The 19969-nt window shown below is 38.3% G+C and overlaps 1 protein-coding gene across 1 annotated transcript in view; it reads left to right on the top strand.

The window, feature by feature from the left end:
* Positions 1-19969, top strand: part of LOC124624305 (potassium voltage-gated channel subfamily H member 8) — a 496049-nt gene that overhangs the window by 359799 nt on the left and 116281 nt on the right. The window contains exon 8 of the mRNA XM_047149098.1: positions 6119-6318. Coding sequence (XP_047005054.1) covers positions 6119-6318 — 200 coding nt within the window. The remainder of the gene's footprint in view (positions 1-6118; positions 6319-19969) is intronic.

Below are 19969 nucleotides of genomic sequence, written 5' to 3' on the forward strand. Positions count from 1 at the left end.
CCCAGTCTAGCGGCCGCTGCTCGGCTAGCCGCTTAGGTGGCGCAGCTGCTGCATGGCTGGCAGACAGCGCCGCACGTAGAGGATGCGCGTAATTGTGCGGTGGCGCTTTGAATGATCGGCGAGTCACAACAAAGTCACATAAACAGGCTGAATCATCTCAAACATTTCGTCCAAAGAACTCACAGGTGGAGAGAGAGTCCTCGTTTGCGGGTGAATGTTTATATCGATGCCACGTACTTGTGAAAGTGCTGGCATTCATAGGAAACTAGAAGCTTAAGGATAATTTACTATAAACAAATGACTAACTCCTAAATATGATCAGGCCCTTGTAAACTAGTTAAATTGATCATTGATCCCTTAATATTTATCTAGTCATAATTTCTTAACCTAAACTCTAAAATTCTTGTTAAGGAGATCTCTGTTGCATTGTAATTACTAATTATCTTACCCATTTAAAGACACAGTATTACATTTTAGGAGTTTTTTAGTGTTTCTGAGGAAAATATTAAATAATTTTTAGCCTATCACTGGCAGGGAACATACCATAATGAAACATAGGCCTACTTAAAAAATAACATAAACAAGTAATAGTTAGTAAAGCATCAACATTTCTTGTGTAAAACTGTTGCCTTTACTGTTTTCTTTATTCATTTTTTCAAACAGGCATAAAACTGAGAAGAAAAAAATTAAAAAGCAGCTTAAAAACAAGTACAAAAATGACTCATCTTCCCATATTATGAATGCTGAGAAACATACTGCACTTTTTATTGGTATATTTTTAATAAGAAAACATTTTTAGATGCACATTTATAATGTGATGTCCATAGCACAATTTTTTTGAATTAGGATAAATGGTTAGTAAGTCACACTTACTGCATTCTCGTGAAAGTTTATAAAAAGAACACGAAATTATCAAATGAATTCTCTGTTGGTTCTTACCAGAAAAGGACAATAATAAAGAAAAGAAACACTTTCCAGGTAATCTTCATCTATTATTTATGTACTCACAATCTATCCTTTACCTTCTTAGGCCACCATGAAGAGTCAACTATATGCAACAACCACTGATAACATGTTGTAGCATCTGCAGATATATTAGTGTTTAAAAGAGTTCTTACATTGGAACATGTATTACATACAATTTTTGCTTCTCGAAATAGCATATCTTAATATGTCTTTGTAAGATACAGAAAAACTGTTTACTGTGGACCAGTCAAAGGTTTGTTTAGCTATCAGTTTGGACTCTTGGTTAGTATGCTTGTTTCATCCGCAAACATTAGAGTTTTGAATTTTCCTTTAAATTCATTTGAAGATCATTTACATAGGTTAAGAACATGACAGACCTGGTACTAGTTATTGTCGGAATTTACATGTCATCTTCCCCATTCTGAGATTAGTTTCACTCTGATGATTAAGTCATTCAGTGTGACTCTCTGCTTTTTGTTGTGAAGTTGAGACTGCGTCTGTGCAATAGTGATATGATTAATGTCTTTTTTTCCCCAAATAGAATCTACCAACAGCATGTCTGGTTTAGTTCTGAAGGAACTTCACCTTTGAAGTTCTGTATGGCTTCAACTAAGGAGAATTCTTTACAAAAGTCAATTATCAGGGCAGTTAACATGTTATGCTCTGAAAATTATCATAGGCCACTTTCTAAACTCCCAAGAAGAATAAATGAGTGTAATTACTTTGTAATTTGGTGAAGTTTGCATATCAGTATCTCTTGTGTCATAGATGGGTTACTACATCATGTTCAAATCAGTCATGGAGTCAGTGACTGATTACAAAAATAGCTTTACGATAGCACTGGTAGATTTTAATACTTTGTCAGAAATCAAATCAGAAAGCAGAATTGCCAATCGTTAGTTACCTGATTGATTTTTTAATCTTCTTAGAGGTGTTTCTTTTGAAATAATGCCTATTGATGGTTTGTGCAAATATATGCCAAGGATAATCATACATAGCTACACTGCCTGACAAAAGAAGCGAAGCATGCAGAATACATGACCAGATGTCATTGTAACTTCATACATTTACACATCAGTGGATATATAAATGATTAGAGTTGCAATTCTGTGTGACAGGCAGAACAACCACCATTATGTATTAGTGTTGTTCATGTTTTGTGTTGTTACCAGGTGTAGTATGGTATAAAGGAATGTAAAGAGCATCAGATGTTGAGTGACTGCATTGAAAGACACAGAGATGTCGTGTACTGGACTGAGTTTGAAAGGAACATCATTGTGGGTCTCTATTTGGACAGTTTGTTGAACATGCAATATCCAGATTCGTGGGGCCTTGAGATGTGACAGTGACCCAATGTTAGACTCGATAGGAACATGAGGGCAGACATACTCATTGTCAAGATTCCAGATGAACGCATCTGATCACCACAAGGTAGAATTCCCATATTGTGCACCAAGCACATTATAACACCTTTGTTCCTGCACCTGCTATCTGAGAACAAGCAAGGGACTCCCTGCAGCATTTTGTGTCATTCCACACCATTGGTCATGCACTAAAAGCAGCCAGACTAGAGAATTACCATCTCGTGTGTAAGATGCTGTTATTAATATGACAAAAATGGCTACATTTCGAGTGGTGCTATGACCAGGGAAGTAAGGACAACACATGAATTGTGCCACAAATTGTTCAGCTATGAATTTCTGCTCTGCACTACCTCAGATTACCATTATCAGTGAACATGTTGATGACCTTGGTAGAATTCCTATTCATACAATGTTTTAGACAGGCACAGTGGTGTTACTCTTAATGGTATATTGTGGGAAGCTGTAAGCTATGACTTCACGTCAGGGCTGGTAGTGAATGGGCAAACTCTGACAGTACAACAGTATCATGGCCTTTTTGCATCCTCATGTGCTACTTCCACGCAACAGTATCATGGAGCCATTTTCCAACAGGACAATGCTTGTCCACGCACCTCTATGAAATATCTACTTATTGCTGAGCTAGCCTGTGGCCAGGAAGATCTCCAGATACGTCTCCAATGGAACTTGTGTGGAACCAGCTTGGATGTCAACTCTGTCACAGTGTCAGTCTCTAATATATCGAGAACCAGTTACAACACTTATAGCTCAACTTGCCTCAGGAGAGTATACAATGGCTTTATAATGACCTTCCCAACTGAAAAAGTCCATGCTTTCAAGCCACAGAGGGTGCAGCATCAAACTTATATAAGTGTACTCATATTGCAAAGTTCTTTGTAAATTTGACTCAAATTAGTAATCACTGGAATAACATCACATACCTTCTCAACCCAAGAAGTTTTATTTTGAATCATCATTCTCTTCAGGGTACTTCACAGTTTTTGCTTGGCAGTGTACTGTATATTTTGTTGTACACTGGTGGTTGGAAAGTTTACTGTTTCTATTAAGAAGTAATCATTTTATTTGATGGCTTGGAGACTGCAACATTTCATTTTAATGACTCATTTTCACTAAAGATGTTGATTACATGTAAGTACCTTTACTGACTGTATTTAATATTAAAAGATTATTTGTTTCTTTACAAACTTGTACATATTTGACATAATCCACTCACCCAGTACTATCCATTATGGAATAAACCTCATCTCTTATTAGGGGAATAACTGAAAATGATGTCCACTGGACTCATTAGGAACAAAATCAGTATTCAGTACCATGATTAGTGGTAAAATGTGGCCGGGCCAGTGTGATCAAAGACAAAGCAGCTATCATGTGAGTTGATTTCTGCAGTGATGTTCATCAGAGAAAAGTGAAGAAGTTTGAATCAGAATGGTGTGCACTTGTCATTGCTCAAAGGGAGTGAATGCAGAGAAAATAGAAACACTTCACTACCTATCTTATAGTCCACAAGTGATTTCTTTATTAACTGAAAATTACAGAAATTATCCAAACCAACCTAAGTTACATCAACTGGACGTGACTGTTTAACATATGCTTCTCGACAACATTACCAAGGAGATTTTCTGTGCAGATGCCACTAAGTTGGTTTGTGCAAATGCATCAGAAGAAGATCCCTTTGAAAATGTGTGAAAGTAAGTTTTGTGCAAATCTGTTAGTTTGTTCCACTTTCTGTAATCATTCAAAGTGATCATTATACAGGGTTCCACCCTCCCAAAAAAAAAAAAAAAAAAAAAAAAAAAAAAAAAAAAAAAAAAAAAAAAAAGTGTTGAATACTTCGAAGTTGGTAGTACTCATCAAAACAAGAAAAATAAGTCCAATAAACACGGGTCTGGAAACATTATCTTTCTGAGATAAATACATGTTTATGGGAAGAGCTTCATCAATTTTGTGTGATTTATTGCACAGTACTGTCAACCCAGGGTACATATCATGGTGATTTACCTTCTTCCAAATGTGGATTCACTTATTTGTTTACTGTTATTGTGCCGTTTGTTCATACAAATGGTGTAGTACATTTACATTTTCTCTCTTCCACTATTTGTCAGCAATGGAAGCCTACTACTCGACAAGTGAAATAGTGGATATGATATTCTGCTATGGTTTAGCAAATGGACATAGCCTGTAAGACCATATCCTCTACACTTAAAAATAGCCACAGCACAGTGTGCTCTGAGACGAGCTGTTCAGCAGACATTTCCAGTGTCTGGTGCACCTTGGAAGACTGACAGTGGAAGGCCCCACACAGTCTGAAAATCTGAAATAGAGGAGCATGTGCTACAAATGATGTAAGAAACCCCTGGGACCAGTATGTGTTGATTAGTAGCAGCAGAAGGCATGTCTCACTCTTATATTTGGGGGTACTTCATGAACAGTTGCTATACTTGTATCATCAACAGCTTCTTCAAGCCCTAAGGCCACAGGACCATCATGGCAAATGGAGGTTGTGTCAATAGCTGTTGCAAAAGCATGCTGTAGAGCCACTGTTCACATCCAAGATTTTATTTACCGATCTGGCCGGGATCACAAGAGATGGTGTTGTGAATTTCCATAACCAGTATGTATGGGCAGATGTAAATCCCCAAGCAGTACAGGAAAGAGGGCATCAACACCAATTCTCAATCAGTGTATGGGCAGGAACACTTGGCGACAGATTAATAGGACCATACGTGCTACCACAAAGATTGACTGGGGCGCATTATCTGGACTTTCTCATTAATGTATTGCCTACCTTGCTGGACACTGTGCCATTACAGCAACAAATACAAATGATGGCGCACAAGCACACTTTTGTCACAGTGTTCACAAACATCTGACACAGACATTTCAGGCCTGCTGGATTGGTCAGTGGTGCCCAACATCTTGGTCTGCTCATTCCCCTGACCTCAATCCCCAAGACTTTTGGCTATGGAAACACATGAAGGAATTGGTCTAGGCTACACCAATCAACATTGAGCGGACACTACACGGTCATGGCCTCAATGCATGCCATCAGGTACAACAACAATCAGGCATACTTCAAAACGTGCACCACTCCCTACGCCAGAGGGCACAGAGGTGCAGCGTTATGAATGAACACCACGTTGAACATGTCCTGTAAACATATGTTCTTTGCAGGAATTATACATTTCTGGACCCATGTCTATTGGACGTATTTCTCTTGTTTCAGTGAGTACTACCACCATGCACACACAGTTAATCAAATCACTTTTCTGTTGAATTATCTTGATTAACATTAGCATCCTTAGTGAATTTTGTTTTATGGGCATTATGCTGTGGTCCATTCTCAGCAAACTTAATTTTGAAACTGCTGTCCAAGTCTTTATAGCCTCTGATTATGTCTTAAGCATTAGAAAACAAAACCTTAGATATATAAATATGTCTTGGACCACAGCCTAATTACCATGCAACAAAATTCTTCAAGAATGCACTGTATAACTTTTACATGTTTTAAGCATTATTTGTTGCTGACTTATCTTTCATATGATCTCAAGGAAACATTAGTATGCGTGCATGAATTCATATGGCAGAGTTCTTGTTGGCTGAGCCATGGTATTATAAAAAGACATGTATTATGAAATAAATTGTAAACATATAACCAACAGGAAAGAAAGCAGAAGTTCAACATGACAGGTATTCAGTTCTTAATCACATAGCACCATACTGAAATCTAATTACTTTGGTCAGTATATAGATTGTTTGCATTTGTGCAGCTTTGATGCATGCCGTGGTTTTTGGAAATGTGACGGCTATCATTCAGCGAATGTATTCTCGGAGATCCCTTTATCAAACCAAATGGAGAGATCTCAAGGACTTCTTAACCCTTCACCAAATTCCAAAGGAAATGAAACAACGAATGCAGGACTATTTTCAGACAATGTGGTCTCTAAATCATGGAATTGATATACATGAGGTGAGAGAGGTGTGTATGGGTGCAACAGATTTTAGTTAATAATTTGAAGTTCACTTTCTGTTTGCACCCAGTGTAGAGTAGTTATTTAACTGTATGCTAAATTAAATTTTGAGTAATATTTGGAACAGTGCAAGTACTAAGTCCCTTCTGTCCAGTGTATTACTTTTTTGATATTTGTAGGAAATTTAGAGAACTTGATTTTACTATGAGTTATAAAGAATGTACCATACAGCAATAACTGCATGTTATTGTGTTTTAAATATGTGATCTTTTAAAAATCAAGTTACTAATTTTATAACACTCTTTTAAATGTTTTATTTAATAACTTTTGCTATTTTGTCATCAGTGTTTAAACAGAAAGTTTGTTTCATAATACACTGAAGCTTAAGTTAGGGCAATAAAACTTTATAACTGTATTCAAATTTATTGTGATATCTCACAGACCTGTAACACTGTAGCAAAAAAATGTTGAGTTTCTAATCAAATGCCATTACCAGATCTGTAATATCAGCTGAATCTATTTCTAGCTAAACTTGCTGCAGTATATTTATTGTAATATTGGGTTTCAAAATACCTTCTGTCATTGTCCGATGCCCAGTTCCCATGATTCTCTATGGCCCCATTGATCTTCTCTTAAATCACCTCATCTCATTGCTGTTGCAATCCCTTGTTCCAAGTTTTTCTTGGCCTTCCATGTCTTCCGCAGTACTGTGGTATCAAGAATGTAATCTTCTTAGGTAAGATAAAGTCCCCCACCTGCTGCAAATAAGCATACTACATTGTTTACATATGATATCAATTGTTAAAGAACCTTCTACCCTCTCTGTTACATATATTCTCTCTTCTGTATATTCCCAGTGACCATCTGAACACATCCATTTCAGTGGTCTCCAACTTCTTCTTCTTATTCTTCACACCCTTCATGTCTCTTTCCCATGCAACAATAAATTTTCAGTTTGAGTTTCATAGATAATGTACAGTGAGGTGATGAAAGTCATGGAACAGTGATGTACACATATACAGATGGCAGTGCTATCATTTACACGTGGTATAAAAGGGTGATGCATTGGCAGAGCTTTCATTTGCACACAGGTGATCCACATGAAAAGATTTCTGATGTGCTTGAGGATGCACAACACAAATTAACAGACTTTGAACAGTGAATGGTACTTGGAGCTAGACACATTAGACATTCCATTTCGGAAATCATTGGTAAATTCAATATTCTGAGAGCCACAGTGTCAAGAGCATTCCAAGAAAATCAGATTTCAGGCATTACCCTCTCACCATGGACACAACAGTGTTTAACAACCTTCACTCAATGACCAAGAGTGGTGACATTTGTGGAGAGTTGTGAGTGCTAACAGACAAGCAACACTGCATGAAATTACTACAGAAATCAATGTGGGATGTAAGACGCATGTGTCCTCACGGAAATTTTGCCACATTGTCCTAATGGATAGTGCTGCAAAATTTGGCATTCATAGTCTTTGGCAGCAGATACAGATGCAAATGCCTTTGCTTACAGCATGACATCAACTGCTGTGTCTCTCCTGGGCTTGTTACCACATCAGTTTGACCCTTGACAGCTGGAAGACCATGGCCTGGTCAGATGAGTCCCAATCTGAGTTGGTGAAAGATGATAGTAAGGCTCAAGTGTGGTGCAGACCCCACGAAGCCTTGGACCCAAATTGTCTGTGAGGCACGTGTAAGATGATGGCTCTATAATGGTGTGAGTTGTGTTTATTTGGAATGGACTAGCACCTCTGGTCAGACTGGGCCAATCAATGACTGGAAATGGCTATGTTTGGCTGCTTGGAGACCATACACAGCCATCATGGACCTAGTTTTTTCCAAACAACAATGGAATTTGCATGGACACACCATGTAATCAGGCCACAATTGTTTGCAATTGGTTTGTAGTACAGTCTGGACAATTTGACAGGATTGTGTGGCTGCCCAGATCACCTGACGTTAATGCCATCAAACATTTATGGATAATAATAATAGAGAGGTCAATTTGTGCACAAAATGCTGCACCAGAAACACTTTCTTAATTTTGGATGGCAACAGGAGCAGCATGGCTCACTATTTCTACAGGAGACTTCCAATGACTTGTCCAGTCCACACCACATCAAGTTGCTGTACTAAGTCAGGCAAAAGAAGGACGAACATGATATTGGCAGATATCTCATGACTTTTGTCACTCCAGTGTATTTCTGTTTCTTTTCTATTTTTCTATTCCCATGGATTCCATTTAAACAAGAGGTCAGTCCTCTAGCCTAAGTTATTCATTTTCTAATTTCTTTGCCATCTTTATCTGTGGCATCAAATTCCACTCCTACATATATGTAACTACTGGAAGCTGCAACCTGTTTTGTATCAGGTTGGATGCTATATATTTCTGCTTCTACTGGAAGATATTTTTTTTTCTGGGTGTTAAGTTGTAAGCCACATGACTTACATTCGTCCTGTAGGTTCTTTGACACAATTTTACAACTTGTTGCTGTCACAGATTGATCATCCACAAATTGCTTTGTGTAGAAGAAGGTTTACCTGTATCTATACCCATTCGTCTGAATTTCCTTTTGCATTGCCTTAGAGGTTGTACTACATATATTTTAAACAATGTAGGTGATACACAACACCCGTGATGTAAACCCTTGCTCAGAGGAAGCTTTAGATATAATCTGTTACCAACTATTATTCTTGATGTTAAATTGTATACAAATTTCTGAGACCCTTTATTAAAGTGTATTATTGATACACAAATCCTGTAATACTTCCCAGAGCCTTTGTATAGGTATAACATCATATGGCTTAGGAAGGTCTACAAACATTAGATGCATTTCTTGGATGGTATCTATAAGATAGTTGCCAGTAATTTTCTCAGATTATTCCACAAAGGGTTTTGAAGCTTAAAGCTTCATCTTCAGATACCACCAACTGCAACCAAGTGTGTGTGTGTGTGGGGGGGGGGGCTACTAAAGTATGAATACTATGGGTTTGACATACTAAAATGAAAGTTACAGTTGAGGAAAGTGGTGTACTCACATCATTATGGTAACATAAATGTGCAATAGTTGGGCCAGTCAGTCATTGGGGATCACACCCAAGTCAAACAAATCACTGGGATTGAAACAAAAGTGCTAACTTAGGTAACATTGTGGACAGAAATGAACTCAATAATACTGTAAATAAATAACTAAACTCATGTGTGGGGTCAACAGCTACAGCATCAGTGGCAATGAGGTGGGAAACTGAAGTAAATAGCTGCAAAACAGCAGGAATCAGGGGTTGACTGGCCCATCTGCTTACAAAAGTATAGTCCACTTGATCAATACAAAATGAAACTAGAAATATAAGGTAATAAAATAACTTACAAACACGGGCAATCAAAAAAAGTGCCTAACAGCCAGCATGACAGAGTACATCAGATTAAATATATATATATGATAAAAGTGCAACTAAGAGACTGGTTAAGGATGAAAAACTGAGCAATAAGACAACAAGAGGTGAGGTGTGGTAGGAGGATGATGCCTGACTGTCAGGTTTGGGCCCATGTATATATGCATACTTACAGAGCAAAAACATATTAATTTAAAAAACATAGTTAGGCTTAAAATGATAAATGCAACAGGAGAAACAATGTACACATATGAGACAGGACTTTGCTTCCTCACAATACCAGGCATAATAAGTGAGTATTAATAGGGGCTATAAACTAGGACTAGGGAGAGCGATACAGAAATTAAGCCTGTGTCTAGTAGAAGGAGTCACTATAGATAGTATGTTCCCATAATTATGTGAGTGTATCACTTTTCACAACAGTAGCTTTCATTTTAGTATGTCAACCACATAGTACTTATACATTAGTAGCTCCTCCTCTTGTTTGCAGTTGGTGGCACGTGGAGTTGTAGCTTTAAGCTTCAAAACCAGTCATGGAATAAACTAAGAAAATTACTGGCAACTCAAGTGGATCAGTATTCCATAAATATTCATCTCAGTTGCGGATTTTCACCATATCAAATATTCTTGGTTGATATTTGGTCTTTTCTCTATTTCTTGTTTCAAGCAATTTCCAGTGCAGATCTTACCACCTCTGAACTCTGAGAGCTCTCCTTCCTGTTGATCTTAGTATTGCAACTCCATTAGCTTTGTGAGAATCCTTTCATACAAATGACTCATTGTACTTGTCACCAAAATGCCTCCATAATTTGCACAATTTAGTTTACTTCCTTTTCTTGTAAATGGATAATACCCATACCCAGACATCCTTCAACAGATTTGGTGCAAAAGCATCATTTAACTATTTACACATCAGGTCAAGGCTTGAAATAATTTCCATGTTCCACACATGATAAGTTGTGCTGTGATTCCTTCTGCACTTTCAGCTCAGTTTATTTATTTACTTTTTATTTTTTTAAATTTCTATACATCTCTGTCAAAAAAACTAAAATCAAGAGGTCCAGTGAAAAAGAGTACCAAACAATGGGCCTAGCTTGAAGAAAATAAGACACTGAAGAAATTATGTTTCATTAAGATAGTATATGTTTCTAAAATGGTATTTAGAGTTGTCAGTTAAACTCAATAATCTCTTAAACTAAAAGCCTTTATGCATACCTATGTATTTAACCCTTAAATTATCACCACTGAAAAAGGAAATGGCCATAAAATTTGCTCTTGCTTAAGGTACCAAAATCATTAAGTTTTCAGCTGTAACAAACATATTTTAAAGACAGCCACAGATTTTCCCAGCCTCTCATCCTACAGCGGTGTGTATTCTCATTACTACTTTCATGGGAAGTTGTGTCATCACTAGAGATTGTGTTTCCAACAGTATCAGCCTACCAATTTAACATTTCAGCACAAAACACCATGTTAAGCTATTTTTCTCTTAATTTTCCACAATCCAACATCTTTACAATTTAAAATGCAATATTTCTGTAGTATATTCCAAACAGTCATATATGAAATGCCAAACTCAAAACATCCATTCTGGGTCAGTCTTGTAGGGCTGTGAACAGAATTTTGTATGAGTTGCTGCATGACACCATCTGAATGTTAATGTTCTGAGAATCTGATAAGACATTTTTTACAGCTGGTATCAACAAAACAATAGTGTTACTGGGAAAGTCCCTGCAGTATGCTGTAAAAGAACCATATTATGACTGTGGCAGAATTTGAATTTTTGAACCAATCACACAGTGAGCATCCTTGAAACTAGTGAAAACATTGATTTTGGCAATGACATTTATGGAGGTTTCTTGTACTTATCACACAGTGAAAAATCAAGGATGGAATATACCAATATTATGGAAAGTTGCTACTTACCACATAGCAGAGATGTTAAGTCACAGATAGGCACAATGAAAACACTTCTGGCCGACAAGGACTTCGTCAAAAATAGACGGCATACACAAACACACTCATAGAAAAGCAACTCACACACATGACTACAATCTCTGGCAGCTGAAGCCGGATTGTGAGCAGTAGTGCATGATGGGACAGGCAACCAGGTAGGGGAGATAATGATTTTTCCCATGTGTTTGGGAGTATTTTTGCAATTTTTTGGATGTAATTCTACATTATTTATGTATCTTTACACATTTTTATCCACCACCATGGATCCTTGTTCCTTCCATTTGTGTCAACACAGAAAAGTTTCCTTATCCCTAGCCATAACCCAGACATACATACTGCTCCTGTGTTGTTGCTTGGCTCATTGAATCACTCCAAGTGATCTTACCAACAAATTACCCATCTCTGGCTGCCTTACATGCTCCCATACCTTAACCCTCACCAAAAAAGTCATTCAGAACCATATCAGTCAGGCACATACCTCCTTGAAATACCTTCCCTCCATCTTCAAAATTCTCCTGCTGTGCAATCCGAAATTCCTGGTTCCCATAACAATCATTGAAACTCTGACCCTTGAGGAACTAGAGCAACATGCACAATGCCACCTCAAAAAGCTCTCCAACCTTCTCATTTCCTACTCCTGCCTTGGGTTATGACTGTGCATCACCTCTACAACCTCCAAACCTCCCCCATATGCTCTCATAGCTGACATACCCTGCCTTGCAGACCTACCACATTTACCCCTCCCTCAAAAGCTCCCTTCCACCACCATACAGAATCCAGCATCCAAACAGATTCTTTCCTCCAAAAGCCTTAGCCACACAGAAGTTTCAGCCCTTTCCAAAGGCTTCACCTTTTGCCCTGTTATCAAATTAGCCATCTAGATATAACTGACTGGGTTTTAGAAAAGCTGAGTAATCATAAACAAACATGTACTAGTTGTTTTTCTGTTCACAAATATTCCACACTTCGACCATCACTTTTTTCACAACCCTGTCAACACTTTTTGTTTGAAGATTACTCTTTGATCTTCTACTCGAGATTTCCATTGCCTTATTTGATAAGTCACAGTCAGTCAAATTGACCACCTCAATCATGCAGGACCTTCTCTCCTTCTCCTGGTCCCTACTTTTTCACCACCAATCCTACCAATCAGACTCAACTAAAGACCAAGGTTGAATCCTGCCTGACTCAGTTCACTCCTCCAGGCAACCAAGATCCACCTCCACTGCCCTCAAATCACCCCCTGGTAACTTTCTAGAATTAACCTCAAACCTTGCCACACCATCATTTCCCAAAACCCTCAACATGCAGTCTGACCTTACATCCACATCCAAAAGTAGACCTGATCTTATAATCCTACCTGCTGACAAAGACTATACTACTGTTATTTTGAACTGCAAGGATTACATGGCAGAAAGATTCTGCCAGCTGTCTGATTCATACACCTTCAAACTCTACCACAGTGACCCGATTTCAGATATCTAGCAGGATCTCTAGTCTCTCCTCAAATCTTTAGGCTCATCCCACAACATCTCCCCAGAGACCATCTCTCTCCTCACCCCTACCACTCTCTGTATTCCTACATTCTACATGCTTCCTAAAGTACATAAAGCTGATGACCCAGGATGCCCCATTATGGCTGGTTACTGTGCCTTGGCTCTCGTAGACCAACATCTTCAGCCTATAAGCTGCAATCTATCCTCCTATATAAAAGATACCAACCATTTCCTCCACTGACTAACCACAGTTTCTGTTAATTTACCACATGGTGCCCTGCTTGTCACTATTTATGCCACCTCTCTTTACTCTAACTTCCCTAACACCCATGGTCTTATCACTATCGAACATTACCTTTCCCAGTGCCTGACGGATTCCAAACCAACAACCTCCTTCCTAGTCACGATAATCAACTATACATCCACAATTACTTCTCCTTTGAAGGCATTATCTATAGACAACTCCAGAATATGGCAATGGGTACCCACATGACCCTGTGCTATGCCAACCTATTCATGGGCCATCTAGAGGAATCCTTCCTAAACACCCAGAATCCCAAACACCTCACCTGCTCCAGATTCATTGATGACATCTTTGTGATCTGTATCGAGGGTGTGGACACCCTAGCCACATTCCCCATTCACTTCAACTGATGTTACTTAAATCAACAAGTCACCTTCCTAGCTGTTGACCTCCACCTCAAAGATGGCTGCATCAGTTGTTGTTGCTGTTGTGGTCTCCAGTCCTGAGACTGATTTGATGCAGCTCTCCATGCTACTCTATCCTGTGCTAGCTTCTTCATCTCCCAGTACCTACTGCAACCTACATCCTTCTGAATCTGCTTGGTGTATTCATCTCTTGGTCTCCCTCTATGATTTTTACCCTCCACACTGCCCTCCAATGCTAAATTTGTGATCCCTTGATGCCTCAGAACATGTCCTACCAACCAATCCCTTCTTCTAGTCAAGTTGTGCCACAAACTTCTCTTCTCCCCAATCCTCTTCAACACTTCCTCATTAGTTATATGATCTACCCATCTAATCTTCAGCATTCTTCTGTAGCACCAATGCATCAGTACATCTGTCCAACTCAAAACCAACAACCATCAGCAATACCTCCACTTTGACAGCTGCCCCTTCCACACAACCTAGCCACCTGTGGCTGTCATACCTATAGTGATGAGCAGTCCCTCTTGAAATGTACTGTAATTACCCTTCTAACCTTGTACAAAAACAGATCTCAGATGCCTTATCTTTCCTAGGAAAGATAAGGAAAACCATCATATATACATAAAAAAGATGGAAAATGTGCATGGTCTGATATATAATGGCAATAAAAGTGACCTGCTAACCTTATCTTTCCTGTCAGCCACCACCTCCCAAAGTACCATCATATGGTCACAGATGAGCATTTTCCTAGTGACACACTACCACTCAGGACTGGAGGAAGTGGATTACTTTCTCCACCAGTACCTTTCTTCATGTCCTGTAATGAGAAATGCCTTACCCATTATCCTTCCCACCCGTCCCACAGTGGTATTCTGCTGCCCACTAAACCTACACAGTATCCTTGTCCATCCTTACACAACCTCTGCTCCCAGCGCCTTACCTCATGGCTCTTTCCCTGTAATAGACTAGATGCAAGATCTGTCCCATACATCCTTCCATCACCACCTACTCCAGTCCAGTCACAGACATGACCTACCCCATCAAAGGCATGGCTACCTGTGAAACCAGTCATGTGATCTACAAGCTAAGTTGCAACCACTGTGCAGCATTGTGTGTGGGCAGACAACAAACAAGCTGTCTGTCTGTACGAATGGCCACCGACAAACTGTGGCAGGGAAGCAACTGGACCACCACGTTTTTGAGCATGCCACACAATGCAACGTTTATCATTTCAGTGATTTCTTCTCAGCCTATGCCAACAGGATTCTTATCACCAACACCAGCTTTTCTCAGTTGCACAGATGGAAACTCTCCCTGCAATATATCCTACATTCCCATACCCCTCCTGGCCTCAAACTTTGCCAGACGTTGTCCTTACCCATCTAGCCCCTTTCCTGTTCCCATTCCAGCACTACACATGCCTCTACTCCACCAATGCACCCACAGTCCTCCTTTCCCAATCCCCCACCTCCCCTGCCTGCAGTCTAACCTCCCAGTGGCATATAGTTGCCTTAAACTCTCTCCACATCATTCCTTTACACTGCCACAAGCAGCACTTTACTGTTCCCCACCCTTACCCTGTGATCCCACCTCCTTGCCCCATCCTCCACCTTAACCCCACCACTTGATTGCCTCTCCCATGATGCGATGGTACTTGCAGTCTGGCTTCAGCTGCCAGAGACTGTGGTCATGTGTGTATGAGTTCAGTTTGCATGTGTGTGTGTGTGTGTGTGTGTGTGTGTGTGTGTGTGTGTGTGTGTGTGTTACCTATTTTCGAAGAAGGCCTTGATGGTCGAAAGTTCACTTTCTGACAGTCTTTTTGTTGTCCTTATCTGCGACTCAGCATCTCCACTATACAGTGAGCAGCAACTATTCTTTTCTTGTGCTTATCCACTATGTAAATCAAAAAGTAATGTAATTTTGTAAATAATGGTGAAAGTACCAGGTCTGTGAGACACCACAATAAATTTAAACAAAACTAAATAATTAGAGAGCCATTCCATATATAGATAGAAATTTGATACACCACAATAATAGTTACTGATTCTCACTTTATCAGTTATCTCACTTTTCACATTACAAATCTCTGTGATGTTGACCATTTCTTTTGCATTTGCATTATATGTTTCTTTTTCTGTTGCTTTTATTTTTTAAATTTTTTCTGATACAATTCTTAGAAGGTATTGCACTAGACAATGGAACAAATAGCATGATTATTTTCTTGGTGAGTATTAACAGATTCTCTGTACAAATGTAGTGAATAAAATCTTTTAATTTATATTACCAACAGTTAATTTTTTCTCATTGGTCTGTTTTCATGAACATGTATTTGCAGTTTATCTGAATTATGTATGTGGCAATAGTAAGTCAAATTGAAGTTTCAAGTTCGATATCTTTGTATTGGCTTGGATGCCTTAGGCTGGAGCAACAGCAGTGGTCATCCTAGATGCACATCAGGGCTTCATCAAGACTGATTAGACCTTCTTCCCTTTCTGTTCAGTGCTCACTGGCTTTAGTTGCAAAACTTGGTCTGTTGTATGGTAGATCATACACAGAATGCTTCTAAGTCATAACATTTGCAGGATTGCATTTGGTGACACAAACTATATTGACCACATTCAGCAAAAATACATTGTGTATCTATAATGATCATTTTCTGCTGAACAGATCTTTGACCAGGAGCCCCCTTCCAGGTTAATCCCTCCCACTGTTTGCACCCATGTCAAATGTATTGTAAAAATGACACACTAGAAAGACACAACCATCAGTCATATGATATCTCAGTCCCTGATATTCTGGAGAAAAGAGTTTCCTCTCTTGTCCCCTTAAACTTCTTGACTGCACAATGCCAGGTATCACAAAGCTTCCATGTTCTAGTCTTTCAGTGCTTACAGCTTATGATATCTGAAAAGAATTTCTACACTTTTTGTCTCTGTACTCCCAAGCCCACAGCTTCACATATCTCAATCTCCAGGGAACCAAAATCAGGGAAATGGCAGAGGCTATACAGGAAGTATCATGGCAATGTACAACTAATGTTACCACTTAAACCACTGTGCAATCTTAAAATCATGCTCCAGAAGATTATCAGTAATGAAATCTATAGAATGATGACAACAACCTACCCCATGTTTACATCAATAGATACAATTCCACTAAGAGAAATATTTGGCTTATCCCCGTATGGGGCAACCATAACAATCTGTGCAGCCTATTGAAATAAATTCCTTGTAGCTCTTTAGTAAAAACTTTGGTTTGTTGCAAGGCAGGGCTTCACAAATAATTTTGAGTATAGTACAGTAGTAGACACTTGTAAGCTTGATAATTAACATGATTTTATTGATAGCATTATTCACATGGATAAATTAATGGCCATGCAGATTCTATTGCAGTGGATTGTGTCATTTTATCTACGCATGGTTCATTGTTTAACTGCATGTTAGCAGCAGTCTAGTGCTGCTTAGTACCTTTTGTGTTTGTAGACTGAGTGTGTAGTTTTTTAAATAAAATCATATTAAATTTTAACTTTTGCTCTCTTTCTACTTACAGCTACAGTTATTATGTTGTAGTTAGACAACTATATTCCTCTACTAAACTAAGTTGGGTAAAAATATAACAAAACAAATTGTACTACTTTTTTACAAGTACATTTAAGAAGTAGTGGAACAAGTTAAATTACATATTGTTTATTTAGCTGCTTCTCACTGTGTTATATTAGATTTCTTTGAAATTTGGATTAGTTTAGACTTCTTTGAAATTTGGATCAGTTTTAGCTATTATGAGCCACTGGTATGTCTTACTCATGTCTTTGAACAATTTTTTTTATTTAGAAGTTAGGAACAAAAACATATGCAGTTCTGTGTTCTGTTCGTGAGCACATTGTAATAATGTTGATGATTCATCATTACAGATGGTATGTTTCTCTCTGAGGTTTACCTTGATAGTTGCTATATATTTTGATCTATCTATGTTTCGTTGGCAAGTGGCAGAGCACTTGTCCGTGAAAGGCAAAGGTCCCGAGTTTGAGTCTCAGTCTGGCACACAGTTTTGATCTGCCAGGAAGTTTCATATCAGTGCACACTCCACCGCAGAGTGAAAATCTCATTCTGGTTCATTACTGTTTTATATGGCACATTTTAGTCAGTAAGACACTTATGAAATTGTGAGAGAAGGTGATTATGAGTAGACAAATTCTTTATGTGTGTTTTACATTGTTAATCTTTTCTGATCTCTCTGAGAGTCTGTTCATGAGCAGCAATGTGATATTTACTGTATTCAATAAAAAAAGGTCTTCAGTTAATGCAATTTAAAACTTCCTTTTTTTTCATATCTGTTGAGTAATGTCAGAAACCTCTCACACCAAACGTGCGAGACTAATCTCATGTGTAATAAAATTCCCTAATGTAAGTATATATTCAAACCACAGCTATGGATGACAGGGAAATTGAAGTAGGTGATGATATTAGCTAACTGTAAAATATATCGTAATTGGAGATGGATACAGTTTTCAGTGCAGATAGGTTGCATAAAATAATGAGTGTTTACTTTGGGCAGGGACAAAGATTCACAGAATTCTGTGCTCAGTGTGAGTTAGTCACCCCCTTAAGAAATAAGTGTACAAGATTCCAGAGAATCAAAGAAGGCATCAGATTGTAAATCTGTTCACATGGTATTCTATGCCCTGTAGCTATTCTGACACTCCATGTGGATATTCTTCCTGTTGTGAAAGTTCATTATGAACATATGGGATGTAATGTACACCACACTCCAATAATTAATTTTTGATTTCTTCTTGTTAATTTCCAACCAATGTCACTGTTTGATGATAAGCTTTGTCAAAAGCAACAGTTTCAATACACGTATCAGATGAGCAAATCCATTTAAATACTCAATATCACACAGTTCATTTATGGCAGATTAAAACTCAAACTCACATTATCTAGATAAGTAATATGCTTTCCTGATGGCCAAATTACTCATCAGGTAACACTGTGATAAGTGAACATGAATCAACTGACAGGTAGCAACACATAAATGGACTGGCTGATTACATGATGTTAATGAGCTAAGAGCAGCACAGAGGAGTTTACAATTTGACTGTTAGATGCTGACTGACTTTACATATTGTCCTGCACACCTAACACAAATTATAGCAAAAGGTAGGGCACACAAAATTACTACAGACAAAAGAACAATTCTCTTTAACTACAAGACATATACCCGAAAAGAGGCAAAATCATAAATACTATCATATGGAAATTATTTCTTATTCCATAGAGATTCACAAAGCCCACCAAAAGTTGCTAAATGTGAAATTTTTCAAACAGAAAAACATAAGCTAATGCTATATGAGGGAAAGTGAGTATTTTTGGTATCTGAAAATGCGAGGAAAAATATATTGAAAAGTTGGAAACAATATTTGGAGAATGAAGAAGCTTTATAGCAACCCAGAACAAATTACACCAATCACAAAATGAGAACAGGGTGCAAGAAGTTGATAGGAGAGATTTAATATTTATTTATGAATACCCAAAAGTTATGAACAAAATCAGAAGGAACAAATGCCCATGCATTGAAGGAACACCAACAGAATTCTCAGAGCAAAATGCAAAGTGAGAACTTTCCAAGCTCATGAATGGATATTATGTGGCTCAGCATTGTTTTCCATCAGATTTTGAAAAGATTGTTGTTATTAGGTTCTTCAATAAATCAAGAGCAGATAGATGTGAAAATTAGTCAAATGTCACTCGCATCAAAAATACCCACTAATGTACTGTACCAAAAATGGAAGAGAAAAGTATGTTAGGAAAAAACCAGTTTGGCTTTAGGAGAAGAGGAAGCACTTGAAAGCAATTTTAGTACTGAGCCTGTGATAACACTTCTCCACACAATGGCCTTTGCAATGTGACCCTGTTCCATATTTGCCTAATTCACTATAGCCATCTGCTCATGTAGCAAGTTTCTTTCTTTGTGTGCACACCTCCGCTGAAAGCTCTCGTAACTGCCATGCAGCTGGAGATCTGTCTTCTAAAATTGCTGACTGGTATTACCTAGACAATAGCTCCATACCTAGCTGCTCTTCCACCAGCCACACCTCGTCCACAATTTGGATCTTCCCTTCC

The sequence above is a fragment of the Schistocerca americana genome, chromosome 1 (assembly GCF_021461395.2).
Source record: "Schistocerca americana isolate TAMUIC-IGC-003095 chromosome 1, iqSchAmer2.1, whole genome shotgun sequence".
Classification (NCBI taxonomy): domain Eukaryota; kingdom Metazoa; phylum Arthropoda; class Insecta; order Orthoptera; family Acrididae; genus Schistocerca; species Schistocerca americana.